The 19,422-nt window shown below is 40.5% G+C and overlaps 2 protein-coding genes across 4 annotated transcripts in view; one reads left to right on the plus strand and one right to left on the minus strand.

Moving 5' to 3' along the window:
• Window positions 1-1,687: 1,687 nt before the first annotated feature.
• The window catches only part of HERC3 (HECT and RLD domain containing E3 ubiquitin protein ligase 3), a 112,226-nt gene continuing 94,491 nt past the window's right edge, over window positions 1,688-19,422 (minus strand). For all 3 annotated transcript variants that reach the window (XM_023252940.2, XM_023252941.2, XM_003985179.5), the window contains exons 24-26: window positions 5,901-6,084; window positions 5,563-5,665; window positions 1,688-3,391 (exon numbers count right to left, since the gene is read on the minus strand). In XM_023252940.2, the coding sequence (XP_023108708.1) occupies window positions 3,183-3,391; window positions 5,563-5,665; window positions 5,901-6,084 (496 nt within the window). In that variant the 3' untranslated portion in view covers window positions 1,688-3,182. The remainder of the gene's footprint in view (window positions 3,392-5,562; window positions 5,666-5,900; window positions 6,085-19,422) is intronic.
• On the plus strand, window positions 15,957-18,774 carry NAP1L5 (nucleosome assembly protein 1 like 5). The gene has a single exon (XM_011281785.4). It carries the CDS (start codon window positions 16,890-16,892, stop codon window positions 17,478-17,480), a length of 591 nt encoding a protein of 196 aa, XP_011280087.2. The 5' UTR covers window positions 15,957-16,889; the 3' UTR covers window positions 17,481-18,774.

Genomic DNA, 19,422 nt, shown 5'->3' on the forward strand with positions numbered 1-19,422 from the left:
GGGTACACTTTGCCCAAAGCCAAAGTGGGTAAAGCTTGTGCAAAGGGTCAAGGGTATTCCATACTGGGAGTACTTAGGTGTGGTAAGTGGAGCTGAGGTGTGCTATGCTGGGAGGTCTTGGGGTACTCCTTCCCCAGGGTTCTGGCAAGACAACTTGAGCCAAAATAGGTGAAGGCCTGGGGTATTCTGGGATACTTTGCACCTTGGTGAGACCGCTATAGTTCTATGGTGGGTGTTGTCCAGGGGTGTCCCAGTATATGCCATACTGGGGCCACCTTGTGCAGTCTCCTTTAGGGGATGGCCTGGCCCTACTTCTATGTGCACTATCAAGGTGGAGGGAGAATGTAAACAATGGTACTCACCTGCCTCTTAGACTCCAAAGAGTATTCTGCAGCTCCCCCACTGTTTGGTAGAGCTCTAAGGCTCATTCGTTCATATTGTAGTTGCTCATTAAACTGTGGTTTTTTTCCCGATGCACCAGGCTAGCCAGGGCTGGTGTGGTCTGGGGCTCAGGACTTGCTGAGGGCAGTGGGGTGGTTAGGGCATCCAGATACTGCTCTTTCCTGTGCTGGTGGAGGAGAGGCCATAAACAGTGGCACTTGCCAGCTTCTCCAACATCCCATGGTTTGGTGGAGGGTTAGTTCCTTTATATTCTAATTGCCCATTTAAGCCACAGCTTTTTTCTGTGCCCTAGGACAGACAAATCTACTCAGTCCCTAGTACTGTCCTTCCTGCTGCAATTCACAGCATTGGGAGTAGGGTTCTTGTTATCTCTATAGATAGGTATAGGCTTGGTGTGTCCACACAGGCAGTGAGTTCAGGGTCTTCCTGAGTTGCCATCTTGGACTATCCCTCCATGCATTTTTTTTTTTTTTTAATATGGTTTCCATACAACACCCAGTGCTCATCCCAACAGGTGACCTCCTCAATGCCCATCACCCAACCCCCTCCCTGCCACCCCCCATCAACCCTCAGTTCTCAGTTTCTAAGAGTCCCTTATGGTTTGGCTCCTTCCCTTTTTTTTTTTTCCCCTTCCCCTCCCCCATGGTCTTCTGTTAAGACACATACCATATGTTTTCACTCTTATGTGGATCCTGAGAAACTTAACAGAAGTCCATGAACTCTTCTACTTCCACTGCTGCCACTCTCACTGCTTTCAGAGTGGCAGGGACTGACTCCTCCTCCACATGCACCCTCCCCATCCACAGTTTTCTTCTTAAAACCAGGCTCAAGTCCTATCACTGCCTCCTACCCCACCCCAAGTTCTGAACATTTTGACAAATCCTGCTTGGCTACCAACTCAAGTTCCAATGTTTAGCCTGGTTCCTCAGCACGAAAGCTACTTTCTTTCTCCTCAGTCTTATTTACCATTATTCTATTTCCTCTGATGCTCTCTTCAAATTGTTCCTGGCCCTTCCCTAAATATGCTCCCATGTTCAAGCCTTTGCTAAGGTCTTCTCCTCCATGCAAAATGCCTTTTCACTCATCACAACCTTCAGAAATCCCATCCATTCATAAGGCTACTTGCTTCCCCGATCCTAGGTACTGCCCCTGCTTTCTTTCCCATTCCCCTAGTGCTTGCTTTTACTTTCTTATGACTGGAACCAAATTCAACCTTGTATTATTTGAGTAGATAACTCTTCTATTGAAAGCAAGCTACTCGTTCTGCAAATACAATAAGAAATAGTTTTAAGTTAAAACACCAAATTTATTGCATAATATTGAACTATATGCACACACATAGAAAATAAACATTTCATATAACTGTATATCTTTTTTATTCTTGTATTATAAAGACTGAAAAAACTACCAATTTAGCCATTGAAATAACTTTTAAAACCAAAAAAAAAAAAGCAAAATCTACATCCTTCATTGAGATTTGATGCTGTATCACGGTTCATAAATACTTCATTTTATATAAATAAGTCTTTCCTCTAGTGACTAGGAATTTAAAATTAGGCTGACATGGATTCTTTGATCATGTAGAATTTTCTTATCCCATGATGAAGAAGATTGAGCATGTCATTATTTTTGATACATATATTTGCTTTAAACACAATCCCCCCTGAAATCCCACTGTAAACAAGCATTTCAAATGCAATAAACAAAAGATCCGTAATATAGAATGTCCTTAAGTGTTAGCAATTAGGGAAAAGGAAAAAAAAATAGAAATTTTGCAATTTAAATAGAAATTAAAAAAATAGACTGCATGCATCCACTAGAAGGAGAGGAAGGGAGCATTAAGTCAGATAACAACAATGGGATGAAGTAAGAGCAAAAGGGAAGGAGAGGAAGAAAAGAGAAAGTGGTAGAAGGTATAAATTGATAAGGAAAGAGGACAAGAAATTTATTATTTCTACTTTCCTTGGAGAAGCAACTTGCTCCAGAAGCGAGATAACTGAAGGGGTGGGGGGGTGGTCTATCACCTCACCTTATTGTCGAAGGTACTTGGCTGAACAACAAAACAAAATTTGGCTCAGCGGCAACGCTAAGCTGCTCTACACATCTTTAAGTAGGTCCAGGCAGAGCCAGGGGGAGATTGCTAGTCCCTCAATAACTTCTTGTAAAGCAAGATGTTTCATAAAGGCTCCCACAAATTCTCAAGAGTTCAGCCCAAGTAATGGACCCAGATCCAGCTTCCTGGAATTGGGAATTTCTGAAGTAGTCCTTTCCCCTTTAGTCCTTACAGTAGGGCTGCAACAAGCCAGAAGCATTTCCAAGTCTGCAGAGAAAGGAGACGTTCCGCACGTGCAGGTGAGAAAGGACACATTAGTCAAAATCATTCTTGCAGAGGAATGAGAAGAGAGGACAGGAAGCACTGTGAGGAAATATCAGGGCTGAGAGAGACATCTGGGAAGTAAGAGTTTAAAATTCCACTGCCATTGTATCCAGCAGAGTGCAACATACTCACAAGTGCAAGGAACACTACTAGGTAATTTGGTTTAAAGACAAAAATGCCTCCCATATTAAGAGCCAATTTTTCACCCCATCCCTAACCCCTGATTTTTCAAAAGGGTTGCTTACTGCTCACAAGCCCAGAAACACATCTACTGGGTTCAGAATTCAAAAGTCCCAACTCACTTATACAATAAAAAAATAGAACTCCCTCCCCATGGTTTTCTGTATGGGCCTCAATGTGGACACCGAGGAAGGGAGGGAAATCTGGGGCAAGCTGGGGAGCCTCAAGCCAAACTGAACCCCTCATAGTTGTCAAGGGCCTGGGTCAGCCGTGCACTCAGGATCTCTTTGCTGCTGTATTTGGGGAGATCAAGAAGATTGTAACAAGTGTGGGCCACGGGCAAGTACTCCTCCCCGCTGGCTGTGGACTGGATGACGATCTGCAGGCTTGCCATGCCATAGATGGGGATCCGATCACTGCCCGTCAGGAACACTGAGGAGAAAGGGAACCGGCATTACCAGCTGCGCAACGAGGAGCTGCTCTCCGCAGAAAGGAGAGGAAGGTGTGACACCCTGTGGATCGCCTGAGAAGTACACTGTCATGTGCCAATATGGATGGCATTCATATTGATACATGCTTGTTCTTATAAAGCAAAAGAGACTGCCTTTCAAATCCTGTTTTTTGGTTGTATATGGATAAAAATTCTGTTTCTCACTGGCTAATTTCAGACCCTGATTATATACTGATACAAATAATCCATCCAATTGAAAGATGCTCAAAAATGCCCTCAAATAAAAGATGGCCTCAATCAAATGTATGTCCTCATAAATGTTATGAGCCTTCACAGAATCCTAGAGGAAAGGAATTGCTGATAGAGGAAAAGAAGAGCTTATCTTAGGGGAAACCAGGAAGAAGACTATAACCTATGTGACCTCAAGGTCTCCTCTTACCAAGTGTCTAGTGCATATAACCCTCCTTAGCTAATGAATATCCATTTGGGATCTGTTTGCTCCTTTCCCTATTTTTTTAAAACAGAAGAGCTGACACTGATATTGTTAGACATCTCACTCTTGGAACACTGTGACTTGGCAAAAACAAAACAAAACAAACAAACAAAAAAACAACGCAGCTGTCTTTCTCTGTTTTCTGGCACTACATAATCTCAGAGTTAATTGCTGGAAATTACTAGAAACAAATCACTGGTTAAGGAGCGCTTTCAACTAACCTATTACCTGAGGCTATGATATGTAAACATTCTTGCCAAAATCTGTAGTTACTAAAAATTTCCACAAGTCTAATGATCTCAGAAGAGAAAAATGTCTTTTAAGGAAATCTCCATGACCACGAACAGGCTCCTCTTGGTTGTTATAGCCCTATGAGCTCCCTTGATACACTTTAACCTATTTGACTTATATGCCACTGATTCCCAAGAGCCAATGTAACTAGGCAGAGGGGAAGCAGGGCTTTTTTTAAGCATTCTTGTGTGAGCCCAGCTTCCTCCATCCTTACTCCATGGAAGCACAAGAATGTGGAGGTAAATCCTGCATTAATATTAATATATGCTCATTCTTATAAAGCAAAAGGGACTACCTTTCAACTCCTATTGTTTTGTTTTATATGGATAAAAATTTTATACTATTCACCGGCTAATTTCTGGTCCAATTATATACAGTCACAAAGATTTCAACTATTTTTAAAAGGCTGAATTTGGGGACACCTGGGTGGCTCATTCGGTTAAGCATCCGACTCTTGATTTCAGCTCAGGTTATGATCCCAGGGTCGTGGGATCAAGCCTGCGTTGGGCTCTGCACTGAGAGTGGAGCTTGCCTGAGATTCTCCTCCCCCCCGCCTCCCTCCCCCCTCACCGCCCCTCTGCCCCACTCGTTCTCCTTCTCTCTCAAATAATATAAAATAGAATAGAATGGCTGAATTTGTTCACCTAAACTCGGCTTCATTCTCCTTTCCAGATATTACCCTTCTTAAATGCCACCCAGCCAGTGATCAAGGACCATATATTATAGGCTTCCATTTACGTGTAATGTCCAAAACAGGCACACCCACAGAGCCAGAAAGTAGACTGGTGGCAGTGGGGAGGAGGTGCTGTGAGAGGTTGGGAAGAAATGCGGATTGATTAAAGAGTTCGAGGTTTCTTAAGATGATGAACATGTTCTAAAAATTATTGATAGTTTCAAAACTCTGTGAATATACTAAAAACCACTGAATTATACACTTTAATTGGGTGAGTTGTATGCTTTGTGAATTATATATCTCAATAAAACTATTAAAAACCATATCTCCCCAGTTATATCTGCAGCGGGCACTGTAAAATCTTCAAAAGTCTAGAGAGATAAGAGAAGTTAATCAGATTCCATCAAAATAATATTTAAAGGTATCACATATAAAATAACTAATATTTTTAGAGCAATGGAAAAATCAATGAAATGTTTTTCTTCCTTGATTCAACACATCCTGTTAAGCAACAAATACTGAGTAACAAGCTGTGTTTGCCTGAGATACCATTAAGACAAGAAGTTGTCGATTATTTCCCTTATTTACTCTTCTCCATTTAAAAGAGTTGACCTTAACCTATGGAGTACATCATCCTACACCATATGCAACACTGAAGTGTGGACAAACACCATATTAACATTACTGATACTTACAGAGAAACTTCTTCTTCTTTTCCAATGGAAATTCATGAAATGTTTCCCAAAATAGTTTCACAGTGGGATGTGTGGCTGAGTAATCACCCTTGTAGATGGCAGTCTGCCCAAAAAAGACAAAAAGGAAAAAAAAATCTATCTTAAAGGAGAGGACATACATGTGTAGAGGACATACATTTGTGTACCATTTGCAGTTGAGACTAAGAAAGAACCCCTGAGATACAGGAAGCCTCTGATTCCTATTCAACCACAGAACACTTGGAAGACCATGCTCTGGGCACAGCTACCCAGGTCACTGCTGCTTCCTTGGAGGTAAAGACAGTGCCGTTTGTGCTCACCTCTTCTAGTTCTTCCCAGTTGTAGTTGCTGTTTCCCACCATCATAGCCCTTAGTTCTGAAGGCTGGAAGAGCTCGAGCACCTTGCCACCACACACTTTTAGGAAGCCACTGGAGAAGGCTGTGTACCATTCGTGAACTGAGATTTGGAAGACATAATTCACATAAGCATCCACGAATTCCTGCCTGCCAGAAGACCAAAGAAATAGAACACATTTAGCCCAAAGTCTTACAGAGTTTATCAAGTTCACCTTCTAACACAGAGGTTGAGAGAGATTAAAAGTGGAATTTCATCAAATTCTCGCACCATGAGGCATCCGTAAGTTACTGCCCAGCCCTAGGATTCCACGAGAGTTTCAGGTGATCGGGGAGCAGGGAAGCCAGGTAGGAAGGGGAGGAGGCAAGGCAGGTAGAGCTGTACCACTGACTTTATTTTACCTGAGGAGCTCCAGATTTCATCTTGCTTATTAGGGTCCTACTTAAAATTTAGTTTGAAAAAAGTAAAGACTCTGCTTAAAAAAAAAGTCTAAGATAATGACTCTAGGCTTCTTCCTTTCTCTTCAGAAACGAGTAAAGTTAAACCATCTGATATTTGCATCCTCACCTATTCTAAAAGGTAATTTCTGGAAGGCACTGTCTTATACAATGGGTTCCATCTGACTAATAATCAGTCAAATGCAAATTAAGACACTAACTTCCTGCAAGTCTGGTTCACAGCAAGTTGGCTTCCTGGGCTGCAATTGTAGATAAGGGGTTGGTTTTCTAGGCAGGTTTCTGCAGGTTGCAGGTCAGAGTTCTATTTTCATATATGGTCTGGCCATCATCTGTGTGCATTCAGTGTCTCACTAGTGGGAACGTAAACTGAACTGAGACATACACATCTAGGAGAAAAACTTACCAATATCTAGAGAAGTTGAAAACGTAAATACCTTTTGACTGAGCTAACCCTACTACCAGGTGGGTGGCCAAGAGAGACTCTCATGTGAGTGCACAAGTACACAGATGTTCACTGCACCATCTTCTTATAATACACAGAATTGTAAGACACAAAAGTAAATATCCACTAATATAAGAATGGACAAAAAAAGATGGTATGGTCATATGACAGAAACCATTTAAGCACAGCACTCTAATGGAATTAACTATACCCGTATTTATCAAAATGAACGGAATCTCAAGAACAATGTTTAAGTGAAACCCAAGTTTTTGAATGTTAAGTACAATATGATAGCATTTACTAAGTTGTTTTTTAACGTTTACAACAATACTATCTATAAGAGTCAGAGGCTCTGCCACTTACAGCCTGTGACCCATGGGTAAGTTATTTAATCTCTTTGTGCCTCAATCCCTTCATCTGTAAAATGGGAAAAGTAAGAGTATAAAACTCATGGGACTGTTATAAAAATTAAATGAGTTAATCCATGAAGAGTTCTTAGAACCAAGGCTGCTTTATAAATATTAGCAATTACTACTGCTGGTGGGAATACAAACTGGTACAGCCACTCTGGAAAACAGTATGGAGGTTCCTCAAAAAATTAAAAATAGACCTAGCAACTGCACTACTAGGTATTTATTCAAGAGATACAGGTGTGCTGTTTCAAAGGGGCACATGCACACCAATGTTTACAGCAGCGCTGTCAACAACAGCCAAAGTATGGAAAGAAACCAAATGTCCATCAACACATGAGTGGATAAAGAAGATATGGTATGTATGTATATATATACACACACACACACACACACAATGGAGTATTGCTCGGCAATCAAAAAGAATGAAATTTCGCCATTCGCAACTACGTGGATGGAAGTAGAAGGTATTATGCTAAGCAAAATTAGTCAGAGAAAGACAAATATCATATGACTTCATTCATATGAGGATTTTAAGACACAGAATAGATGAACATAGGGGAAGGGAAGCAAAAATAATATAAAAACAGGAAAAGGGCAAAACATAAAAGGCTCATATATGGAGAACAAACAGAGGGGTCCTGGAGGGCTTGTGGGAGGGGGGATGGGCTAAATGGGCAAGGGGCATTAAGGAATCTACTCCTGAAATCACTGTTGCAATATATGCTAACCTGGGTGTAAATTAAGCAATAAATAAATTAAAAAAAAAATCCTCAATTTACTAAAGAAAAAATAAATATTAGCAATTATTATATGGCTTATGGCTTTAAAATCCTGTTTATGAGTATGAAATTATATATATGGTATATATAAGAAATGTGGTATGATTTTTTAAAAATAAAACCATTAGGGGTGCCTGGGTGGCTCAGTCAGTTAAGCATCCAACTTTGGCTCATGTCATGATCTCACGGTTTGTGGATTTGAGCCCTGCGTCGGGCTCTGTGCTAACAGCTCAGAATCTGGAGCCTGCTTCAGATTCCATCTCCCTGCCCCTCCCCTGCTCACTGTCTCTCTCAAATATAAAAAATAAAACATCAAAAAATTTTAAGAAAAAATAAAATAAAACCATTAATGGAAAAAGATTTTGGTCTTAATATACCCATATATAAAAACATGAAAGAAAATGTATCAAATTCCTAAGTGTTTTGTCTGTATAAGAAAAGAAGATGTGAAAGAGAGGAAAGGGATCAAGAAGATGTACGGGAGTCTCACTGGCATCAGTCATTGTTTTATTACAAAACCTGAAGCACATACTCTGTTTACTCTGGTTCGTGGACACAAAGATGTTCGTCGTCTTAGTCTTTGTACTTTTCTATATTTTAACTTTTTTCTAAAAATTAAAAAAAATCTGACCTTATAAAGACAGATACTTTCTACTTCTCCTTCACTGTGGGATACCACTTCATAACACTACACTGAAACATCCTGCATTTCCTCCAAGCAAACACGTCTTACACAATCACCATCTACACCCATAACTAACCAACAGTATAATACAGCGGATAAGTGAGGCAGACGGGGATTCAAATACATGCTCTGCCGTGTATATGCTAACTACTAAGCCTCTCTTTTCTCATCTTTAAAATGGGTTAAGGGGCGCCTGGGTGGCGCAGTCGGTTAAGCGTCCGACTTCAGCCAGGTCACGATCTCGCGGTCCGTGAGTTCGAGCCCTGCGTCGGGCTCTGGGCTGATGGCTCAGAGCCTGGAGCCTGTTTCCGATTCTGTGTCTCCCTCTCTCTCTGCCCCTCCCCTGTTCATGCTCTGTCTCTCTCTGTCTCAAAAATAAATAAACGTTGAAAAAAAATTTTTTTTAAATAAATAAAATGGGTTAAATGTTCAGTTTTTAAAATAAAAGCCATTAAACTAGAAAGATTATTGTACATCTTAACCACAGATGCTAAAAGTTTCTCACAGGCATCCAATGCACAACTTACCTAAAACCCATTAGATAAAACTAAAGAGGATTTTCCTGGTACAACTGCCTGTGAGAAGCACCATCAACAGGAATTTTTCTTATAGACTATCATGGTTAATTTTAGGTGTCAACTTGACTCGGCTATGGTACCCAGTTGTTTAGTTAAACATCAGTCAAGATGTTGCTGTGAAGGTATTTTTTAGATAGAAACAACATCAGAGACTTTGAGTAAAGCAGATCAGTCTCCATAAAGTGGGAAGCCCTCATCCAGTCAGCTGAAGGCCTTAAAAGACTTCAGTCTTCCACACCCTCCAAAGAAGAAGGAATCTGGCTTCCAGACGGCCTTCTGACTCAAGACTGCAGCATCCACTCCCGTCAGAATGGTCAGCCTGCCAGCCTGCCCTGCAGATTTCCAACTTGCCAGCCTCATAATTGTGTGACAGATTCCTGAGGATCAGTATCTCTTTTTGTCTTTCTTTCTATATATATGCATGTATACACATCCATATATGTTCCCTTTGAGCTGGGGTATCAGTTTTTTCCTGCCTACAAACTCTAACAGAAGCATCAGCCCTTCCTAGATTTCAAGTCTGCCGGCCTTTGGACTAGAACTACAACCATTGGCTCTCCTGGATCTGCAGCTTGCTGACTGCAGATCCTGGGCCTGGTCTGCCTGCATTTATGTACACGTGCGCGCACACACACACACACACACACACACACACACACTCCCTACTGGTTCTGTTTCTCTGGAGAAACCTAACAGATCATGTAAATATCATCTAAATTAGGTAGGGGTGAGAGTTAGTTTGCTTAACCCTGAAGTAAAATTCTTCCACAGCTGTGAACCCGCATTGTATCTGTACGTATGTATCTCCTATTGTTCCTGTTTCTCTGGAGAAGCCTAATACAAGTCTTGGTACCAGAAAGTGGGGTATTACAATAGCAAATATCTAAAAATGTAGAATGACTGTGGAATTGGATAACGGGTAAAGGCTGTCAGAGTTTTGAGGCACTTGACAGAAAATGCCTAGATGCCTGGAAGAGACAGTTAACAGAAATATAAACAGCAAAGGAGATTCTGGTGAGGGCACAGAAAGACAAGAGGAGAGCTGTAGAGAAAGCTTTTGTTGTCAGAAAATAAATACACATCATAAACAATGTGGCTAGAAAAAAGAATGTTGAAATGCCTCTGGAGAAGTTTACAAGGAAATGTGCTGCTTATTGGAAATTGGAGGAAAGGTGATCTTGTTATCAAGTGGCAAAGAACTGGGCCAAATTGTGTTCTAGTGTTTTGCATCCCTGTGAATTGTCTGGGAAGCCAACAAAGTTACTAAAAATAAAAACTTTTAAGAGAAGAAACACTGCCAGTTTGCACCAAAGAGACAGGGATGGACAAAATGAAGGAAGACTGCTGGACTTCTGGAATTCTACTGGTATGAAATGAACCTACCCAACTGACGCACTCTGCAAACAGGCATTACCTTTTAAGAAAAGGGAAGAATGCCCCCAAAGGCAAATCAGAGTCCAGTGAGCCTACTACTGCCATCATGGGCTTATTAGGTCAAGGAACCAGAGCCAGTAACTTCTTGGCCACGGAAAGTAGGGCCACCACCCCTGTGAGCCAGAGGATACAGCATAGTCCCAAAGATTATTCTCCAAGCCCCAAAATCTAGTGAAATTTTCCCTGCTAGGTTTAGGACTTGCTTGGGACCTATGACCTCTTTCCTCCTGATGTCTCCCTTTTATAATGGGACTGTCCATCCCATGCCTGTGCCCACCATCGTACTGAAGCAGATAACTTGAATCTGGCTTCACAGCTGTGAATTTCACAGCTGTGGAAGAATTTTACCTCAGGATTTAGACAATATTTACCTAATATATGAGTCAGGGTTCTCCAGAGAGAAACAGAACCAGTAGGTATGTGTGTGTACATGTACACAAATGGAGGCAGATAAGCCCCAGGCTCTGCAGTCAGCAAGCTGCAGATCCAGGAGAGCCAATTGTGTTCTAGTCCAAAGACAGGGAGGCTTGAGAACCAGGAGGGGTTTATGCTTCTGTTAGAGTCTGTAGGGAGGAAAAACTGATGTCCCAGTTCAAAGGCAGAATCAGGCAGAAAGAGTACCTGTTACTCAGCCTTTTTGTTCTATTCAGGCCTTCAACTGATGAGACCCTCACACATCAGGGACTGCAATCTGCTTTACTCAGTTTCCTGTTCAAATGTTAACCTCATCCACAAACACCCTTACATATATCCAGAGTAATACCTCATGAAATATCTGGGTACACCATGACCCAGTCAACTTGATACCTAAAATTAACAATCACAGATGAGACTTTGGACTTAAGAGTTGATGCTGGAATTGTGTTAAGATTTTGGGGGATGTTGGAATGGAGTAAATGTATTTTATAGGTGAGAAGGACAAGACTTTCAGAGGGCCAGAGGGTGGAGTGTTACGAGCTGGATTTTCTCCCCCTAAAATTCATATATTGAAGTTCTAACCCCAGTACCTCAGTAGATGACCTTATTTAGATATATAATCTTTACAGAGGTAATCAAGTTCAAAATAAGGGCATTAGGGTGAGCCCTACTCCACCATGACTGGTGTCCTTAAAAAAAGGGGAAATTTGGACACAGAAATATTCAGAGGGAAGACAATGGGAAGAGATAGAAGGAGAAGCCAGACATCTGCAGCCAAAATGAGAAGCTTCAGAAGAAGCCAACCCTGTCAATACCTTGTTCTTGGACTCCTAGCTTCCAGAACTGAGATAATAAATTGTTGTTTAAGCCAGTCTTTGGTACTTTGTTATAGCAGCCCTAGCGAACTCATATACTCTAATCTCTGTATGTCAATTAGTATTGCTGTCAACACATTCTTTTAATAATGATCACTAACAGTTACAGAGTGTTTACTAGGTACTAATCACTGCAATAAATTCTTAGATACACACTATCTCAGTGTGTATCTCTTTTAATGGTAGAAGAATGTCCCAATAAAAAAATATGCAAAAATAAATTTTAAAAAAGTTTCTTGAGGCCGCAGAGATAAATTTTGAATTATTTTCCATTTTCAAAAATTTTCAGGTAAATTGTCATTATTCCAATTTCAGAACTGAATCCAAGACGAACAGTTGGTACATGGGCAGGGGCAGAAATTGAAGTCAGATGTCTGAATACAGACCTGTGCTCCCAACCACCTCATCTAAGTGTCCTCCCTTTCCCCTGCCTTGATTCTTTTCATTTCCAATGTGACAGCTACATGAGAAATTACAATATGCTGAGATAAAGTTTTCACAACATGATAGCTCATCTACGTTACTCACAATTCTGTGTTACTGCAGCCTCAATTATACACTAGAGTCCATAAAGCCCACAAAATGAGACAACTCTTAATGAGGTGACATTTTAAAATACATAAATTTAAAGAACAAGTACTATATCCATTGCCAATGGTTTGTATAAGTCTGGATTCAAATGGTAGTAAGGTTCTTTAAAAAAGTTTGTTAAGTTGATTCTGAGATTTATATAGAAAGGTAAAGAAACTAGGAGAGCCAAATCAACTGTGAAAAAGAACAAAGTTAGAGAATTCAACATTACCTAATTTCTTGACTTATTATAAAGTTAGTTATCAAGGGTATTGTTGGCAAAAAGATAGACACATAAATAAATCAATGCAACAGAAAGTCCAGAAATACCCACACAAATATGGTCAACTAATTCTCAACAAATTTGCAAAAGCAATTTAGCAGACAGTGTTTTCAACAAATAGTTCTGGATCAACATGATACCCACACGCAAAAGGTATATATCCATATACCTCACACTTCCATAAAAGCTAAATCAGTAAGGATGACAGTCTAAATGTGAAAGTTATAAAACTTCTGGAAAAAAACATAGGAACAAATCTTTGTGGCCTTAGATTTGGCAAAGATCTTTTAGCCATGACACCAAAAGCCCAATCCATAAAAGACAAAAAAAATTATCAAAATTTTAAATTTCTATTTTTTGAAAAAAATTAAAAGACTAAGCCATGGACTAGAAAAAATATTTACAAAACACATATTTCACAAAGGACTTGTAACTAAAATATATAAAACCATTAAAAAATAAGAAAACAAAAAACTCAACTTAGAAAATGGGCAAAAGATATAAACTGATATTTCATCAAAGAAGACATATGAATGACACATAAGTATATTGGAAGATACTCAACATCATTAATCATTTAGGATACTATACACAGCTATTAGATTAAGGGGGAAAAACCCGACAACCAAATGCCGTTGGAATAACTATAGCTCATACGTTACTGTATGTGTGAAAACAAAATGGTATAGTCACTTTGGAACACTGTGGAACTTTCTCAAAAAGCTAAATATACACTTAAAATATGACCAAGCAATTCTACTTGTAGCTATGTATCCAAGAGAAGTAAAAACTTATGTTCACTGCAGCATTATTTATAATCACAAAACACTGGAAACAGCCCAAATGGGAATATTACTCAGTAATAAAAAAGGAAAAAAAATAACTAGTGTACACAACATCACAGATGAATCTCAAATGCATTATGGTGAGTGAAAAAGGCCAGACTCAAAAGTCCACACACATATGATTCCATTTATAGGACATTCTGGGAAAAAAACAATTTTAGAGATGGATCAGTGGTCAGCAGGGCTGACAAGGGAAGGACTATGAAGGAGTTTTTTGGGATGATGTTATTGTTCTACATCTCAGTGTAGTGTTTACATGACTGTATCTGCCAAAGCAAAGGACAAATTTTATTACACATAAATTAATAATTAAATTGTATTTTTATTATATGTAAAATATAATAAATTATATCTCAACAAAAGACCTTTTTGAAAAAAGTAGCCTAGCTTAACACTAAAGTTTAAGATTTTTTAAGATGGCAAAATAAAATTCCTGTAAGATGAGCACATCCTGTTTGTCTCAACCAACTCAAGGAAGTCAAATGGATTTTATTAAAATTCTGGCTTTTTATAAAAAGTCTGTCACAATTTCTACACTACAGTCAGAGACCTGGTTTCTGCCTCTGATTCTGTCAATCAAGTAATACATACAGTAACAGAATATTTCACTTTATTTTTCTGCTTCCAAGTTCCTTACCTTTAAAATGAGAGAAAGCATTCCTAACCTCAAGGTAAATGCAACCATTAAGAGATGATAAATGGAATATATGTGTAGGATTGCTGACAATACTGACTCCATCTTTGGTCCTCCACCTTGTTCACGTTTGCTCAGTGACTACTCTCGGGGAATACATGTTCCGGGCCCTTGGAGATTAACACACATACCTTAAAATTATGGGGGAGGCTTGTTTTGGCCTCCCATGAATCTGATAGAGATAACATGGTCTTTCCCCTTCCTGATGTACAGATGGTTCCACAAGTTATAGGTTAGCTGTCAGGTGCACGCAAGCCATTTATATAGGTATATGGGAACCCTTTGCTCTCACTATAATGCCCATCTACCTGTCTCCTCGCCCTATAAAATCAGGGGACTAACATCTGGATTTTGCGGAGAATAACTCTGCAGCTCGCCCACCACCGGATCCCTCATCAGTAAGTTACCCTGAATAAAACTCTGTGTAAACTGTATGGAGTGGCCTCCTTCGTTTTCTGGTCTCTGAGTGCCTTCTCAATTTATTATCTCTCTTCCACTAATAACGTGATATGTGGAATACGTATAGTGTCAGCCAACTAAATATAGATGTATTATCACATTTAAACTCAGCTAAGCTGAAATTTCAGCCTTAACAATAAGACCTGTCACTACAAATGGTAACAAAAAAGAAGAAAGTAAATTATCTGAAGCACAAATAAGAAAGTAAAATACACAATAAGAATCACAAATACATTTAAACAACTAGGATGTTTGCTAATGGGAATATACTGGGCTTTTTGTAAAAGGTTCTTTTCTTTGGGGAAGGGCACAAAAATATCTTTTTTTTTTTTTAATGTTTTTTTTTTTTATTTTGGGGAGAGTAGGAGCAGGGGAGGGGCGGAGAGAGGGGCAGACAGAGGATCCAAAGTGGGCTCTGCGCTGACAGCAGAGAGCCTGATGTGGGACTCGAACCCACAAACCGTGAGATCATGACCTGAGCCAAAGTCGGAGGCTTAACTGAACCACCCAGGCACCCCCAAAAATGCCCTTTTCTAAAAAGGAATATTATTGCAGGTTATCTCTGCATATTAACGAATGTAATTAACTTGTAAAAAAAACACTCCAATACATCAAGTGCTTGCTACATGTCAACACCAAGGGCTTTACATATTATTATCTCATTTAATATTCATAAAAACCACAAGATAGCACCAACTGTACTTTAGGAAGTAATTTCCTAACATTCATATGCTTGATGGAAGAGCTTCAGCAAGTTCCAGTACACTGAAAGAGAAGCATTTAAACCAATAATGCTGAATTTGAAATTATTCCTAAGAAATACCAAGAAGGATCATTTGTCTTCTTCCACACCTAAAATATGTGTCCTCATCCTTATTCAAGAAGCTATCACTTTGGTCTATCTAATAAGCAAGGTAAGGAAGTAAAATAAAATGACTACTCTCACCTTGCTCTTAAAGAAGGAGAGTTCCCTTTTTAAGACCTTTTAAAAATGCTCTCAGATACAAATCCCCAGCAAGACCACAAAGCAGATACTCAACTATGGAGTGCCTTGGGAACAATGTCTGTGTGTACACATGTGTGTCTGTGTGTCCCCCATAAACCACAGTACTTAATGCATGCATTCACATGGATAAGATGCTGCCCTTACCCTGGGCCTAAGGCTTCTAACACCTTCTAAGGCCTTGCTTTTCTTTGGTCCTTCAGCTTTATTCCTGCCCACGGGCCAAAGATTTCTGAGGGAACTTCTAGAACACATTCCAGAATACCAACGGTCCTGAGATTCCCTATCCAAATGGCTCCAAAACGGTTTCCAAGATCCAGCTAGCCGAGAGAAGACTTTACCACCAATACATAGGCCGCTAACTGAGGAATGATCAAGAAGGGCTGTTAAGTGGGCAGATGGACATGCAAACTGCCCTCTCCACACACATGCACCCAGGACCCCAGAGGGGTACAGTTAGTTCTACAGTGCCTTCGCTTTCTGTACAGGACTTCATAGGAATCTGAGAGGTGATCGAAGCTGACTCCACAAGAGTAAGCCAGAGACACCCAACCAACGCCAGTTGTGGGGTCGTGCAGACAAAGGCCAAGACAGATAAACTGACAGTTGTATACAAGTTGTATCCCCTGAGTGGGATAGAGCAGCAAACTGAGAAAGACTGAGGCCATTGAAGCAATTCCTGAAAGGGGGCCTTGGGTACTGCTGTCATTCCCAGCCCAACTCAACGGGGGGAAGGTATGTGGGCAGGGTATCCAAGAAACAGGTTCTGACGTCAGCTGCAGTGCCAAGGAGATGGCAGGGTAGCAACAGGGGGAAGCTGGCGCAGTATGGGGGCAAGACCATCAGCTGATTGTAGAGAGCCAGTCAAGGGCTGGCGATAAAAGGGCGGGGCCGCTGCCGACGTCACTGCCGCGGCCGACGTCACCGCCACTTGCCGCATCCTCAAGATCTCTCTGGTGCAGCTTGGGTGCAGGTCTCTGCGGGAGCCACCCTAGACCTCTGCAGCTTCTCCTGTTAACATGGCCGACTCGGAAAACCAGGGACCTGCGGAGGCAAGCCAGGCGGCGGCGGCGGCAGCGGCGGCGGCAGCGGCAGCGGAGGCGGCCGCAGCGGAGGAGGTAATGGCGGAAGGCGGTGCGCAGGGGGGAGACTCTGACAGCGCGGCTGGCGACTCCGACAGCGCGGCTGGTCAGACGGCCGAGGAGCCCCAGACCCCAGCAGAGAATGCACCAAAGCCGAAAAATGACTTTATCGAGAGCCTGCCTAATTCGGTGAAATGCCGAGTCCTGGCCCTTAAAAAGCTGCAGAAACGATGCGATAAGATAGAAGCCAAATTTGATAAGGAATTTCAGGCTCTGGAAAAAAAGTATAACGACATCTATAAGCCCCTACTTGCCAAGATCCAGGAGCTCACTGGTGAGATGGAGGGATGTGCATGGACCTTAGAAGGGGAGGAGGAGGACGACGACGAGGAAGAGTACGAGGATGAGGAGGAGGGGGAAGAGGAGGAGGAGGAGGAGGAGGAAGCTGCGGCAGAGGCTGCTGCGGAGGCGGCCACTGCCAAAGATGAGGGTCCCCATTCTGCGGTGTCTGATGACGCCAAGAAGTAAGCGGGGGCAGAGATTCTGAAGAGAATGACGCCGAAAACAAATACCCTATTTCTTTTCTTTTTTTTTTTGAATATTGGTGGACTTAAAAATAAGGCTCAGGTTTGGGACCAAAATACAACGAATACTGACATTCCTAATATTAAATTGAAGCAATCAGATCCTGGCCAACCCGTTTCAAATTTGATTTTCATTTTGAAACAATAAATATATCAAAAGGTGTTGAGGAAAACGAGTTAAATTTAAAATGAGTTTTTCATGATCTCTTCTGTGAGGACTGCAACTGAGGCTTAGTAAGGGTGTCAAGTAGATGTGAAGTAAAGAATGTCACTTTGAAACCTATTCATCCCACAGCCATCACACTACACACGGAACACCCAGGCCAAGACTGAACATGTTCTCAATGTTTAATTCTTCAGTTTCTTTAGTCTGGACATTTTCCAGTGCAGGAAAAGCAGAACCCAAGACTCTCATCTTAAGACTTTGCTTTTGTAACCCAGACATCAGCTTTACACTTGAGAGAAGAGTGACGAATGGAGAAGCCTGTGATGGAGATCATGACAGGACTGCTTAATGAGGCCTGGAAAACTGCCACTTCAAATTCTAAAGAATGTTCTGAATATTTGAATTTAGAGAAGCAACATGGTTCTGAGAAGGAGGGTGTATAACCTGTATAATATTGTCAACATATGTGTTTGTTATTTACAGTCTCATGTTTATGTGTTTTCTTGGTAGTGTCTATTTACAAAGGTGTAAAAAAAAAACCCAAAATGTTTAAGTATTAAATCCTTTTACCTAGCATTCTAGAAATATTAATTTACTTGAAAAGATGTAGAATGTAGCCAATTCTGTAAAGCATGTGTATTCAGTGTTATGTAGTTTGATCCTTGTGAAGTCTTTTGTCATGTAGCTTTTAGAATGTAGCTGTGAAAATTACCAGAACTCTTCAACGAAGCTAATGTTTGGAAAAAATATATACTTGAAGAACCAATCCAAGTGTGTGTCCCCACCCCCAGCTCAGAAGTAGAAGGGTTTAAGTTTGCTTGTATTAGCTGTGCCTTCATTATTTTGCTATGTAAATGTGACATATTAAATAAAAAATGGTGCATATTCAAATTTTACTGCTTGAGGATAGACTGACATACAGTTAAGGATTTTTAGGAAGGACACATTTAATGTAAAGACTTTTAGCTTCTTTGTGGGTTTTGAATTTTGTGTGACTCCGTGATCTACGAAGAAACAAGCATAAAGTTGTTTACCACTGTAGTGTTAATAAAACTATTTTCAAAAAACAAAAGGACTCAGAATACTCTGCCTGGAATTAAATCCCAGCTCTGCCTCTTGTAAGCAATGAACCTCAGGCAATTCAGTTGGTCTGTGTTCAGTTTCTCCTTCTATAAAAGGGGATAGTAACAGTCCCTTCCTCACAATTATGAAAAGTCAGTTAATACACAAAGTGTAGGCTAGTATCTGACACATACTCAGTGCTTCAAGAAATTCAGCTATTATTATTATTATTTTATTATTGTTTTATTATTACATGAAAGATAAAGACACTGATTGGAAATTCAATCCTCCTTCCCTCCCCAGGTACAAAAGGGGAGAAAATAGACAACATTATATTCTTAAGTTTATGATTCTTCATCAGAGAAGAATGTGGCTTTTAATTCAGAAACCGGAAATTCAATAAACTGTCTCGTTTTGGTTTCCTCAGTGTAAAATCAGGTTTTGAATTCCTCCCAGAAGAGATAAAAGACTTTTAATGTGATATTATAAATATACAAAAAGGCCTACTTCAACTTTACATTTGGGCATTCTGAATGAAGAAAAAATAGTTTAAAATTAAAGACCCCCCCCCCCCCACACACCAAAATAAAAAACTGAAATGCATTTTCTTCCATTTCTTTTAAGGGTTAAAATTATGCAGAAGCGAAATGAGACTGCT

Source organism: Felis catus, chromosome B1, assembly GCF_018350175.1.
Source record: "Felis catus isolate Fca126 chromosome B1, F.catus_Fca126_mat1.0, whole genome shotgun sequence".
Lineage (NCBI taxonomy): Eukaryota > Metazoa > Chordata > Mammalia > Carnivora > Felidae > Felis > Felis catus.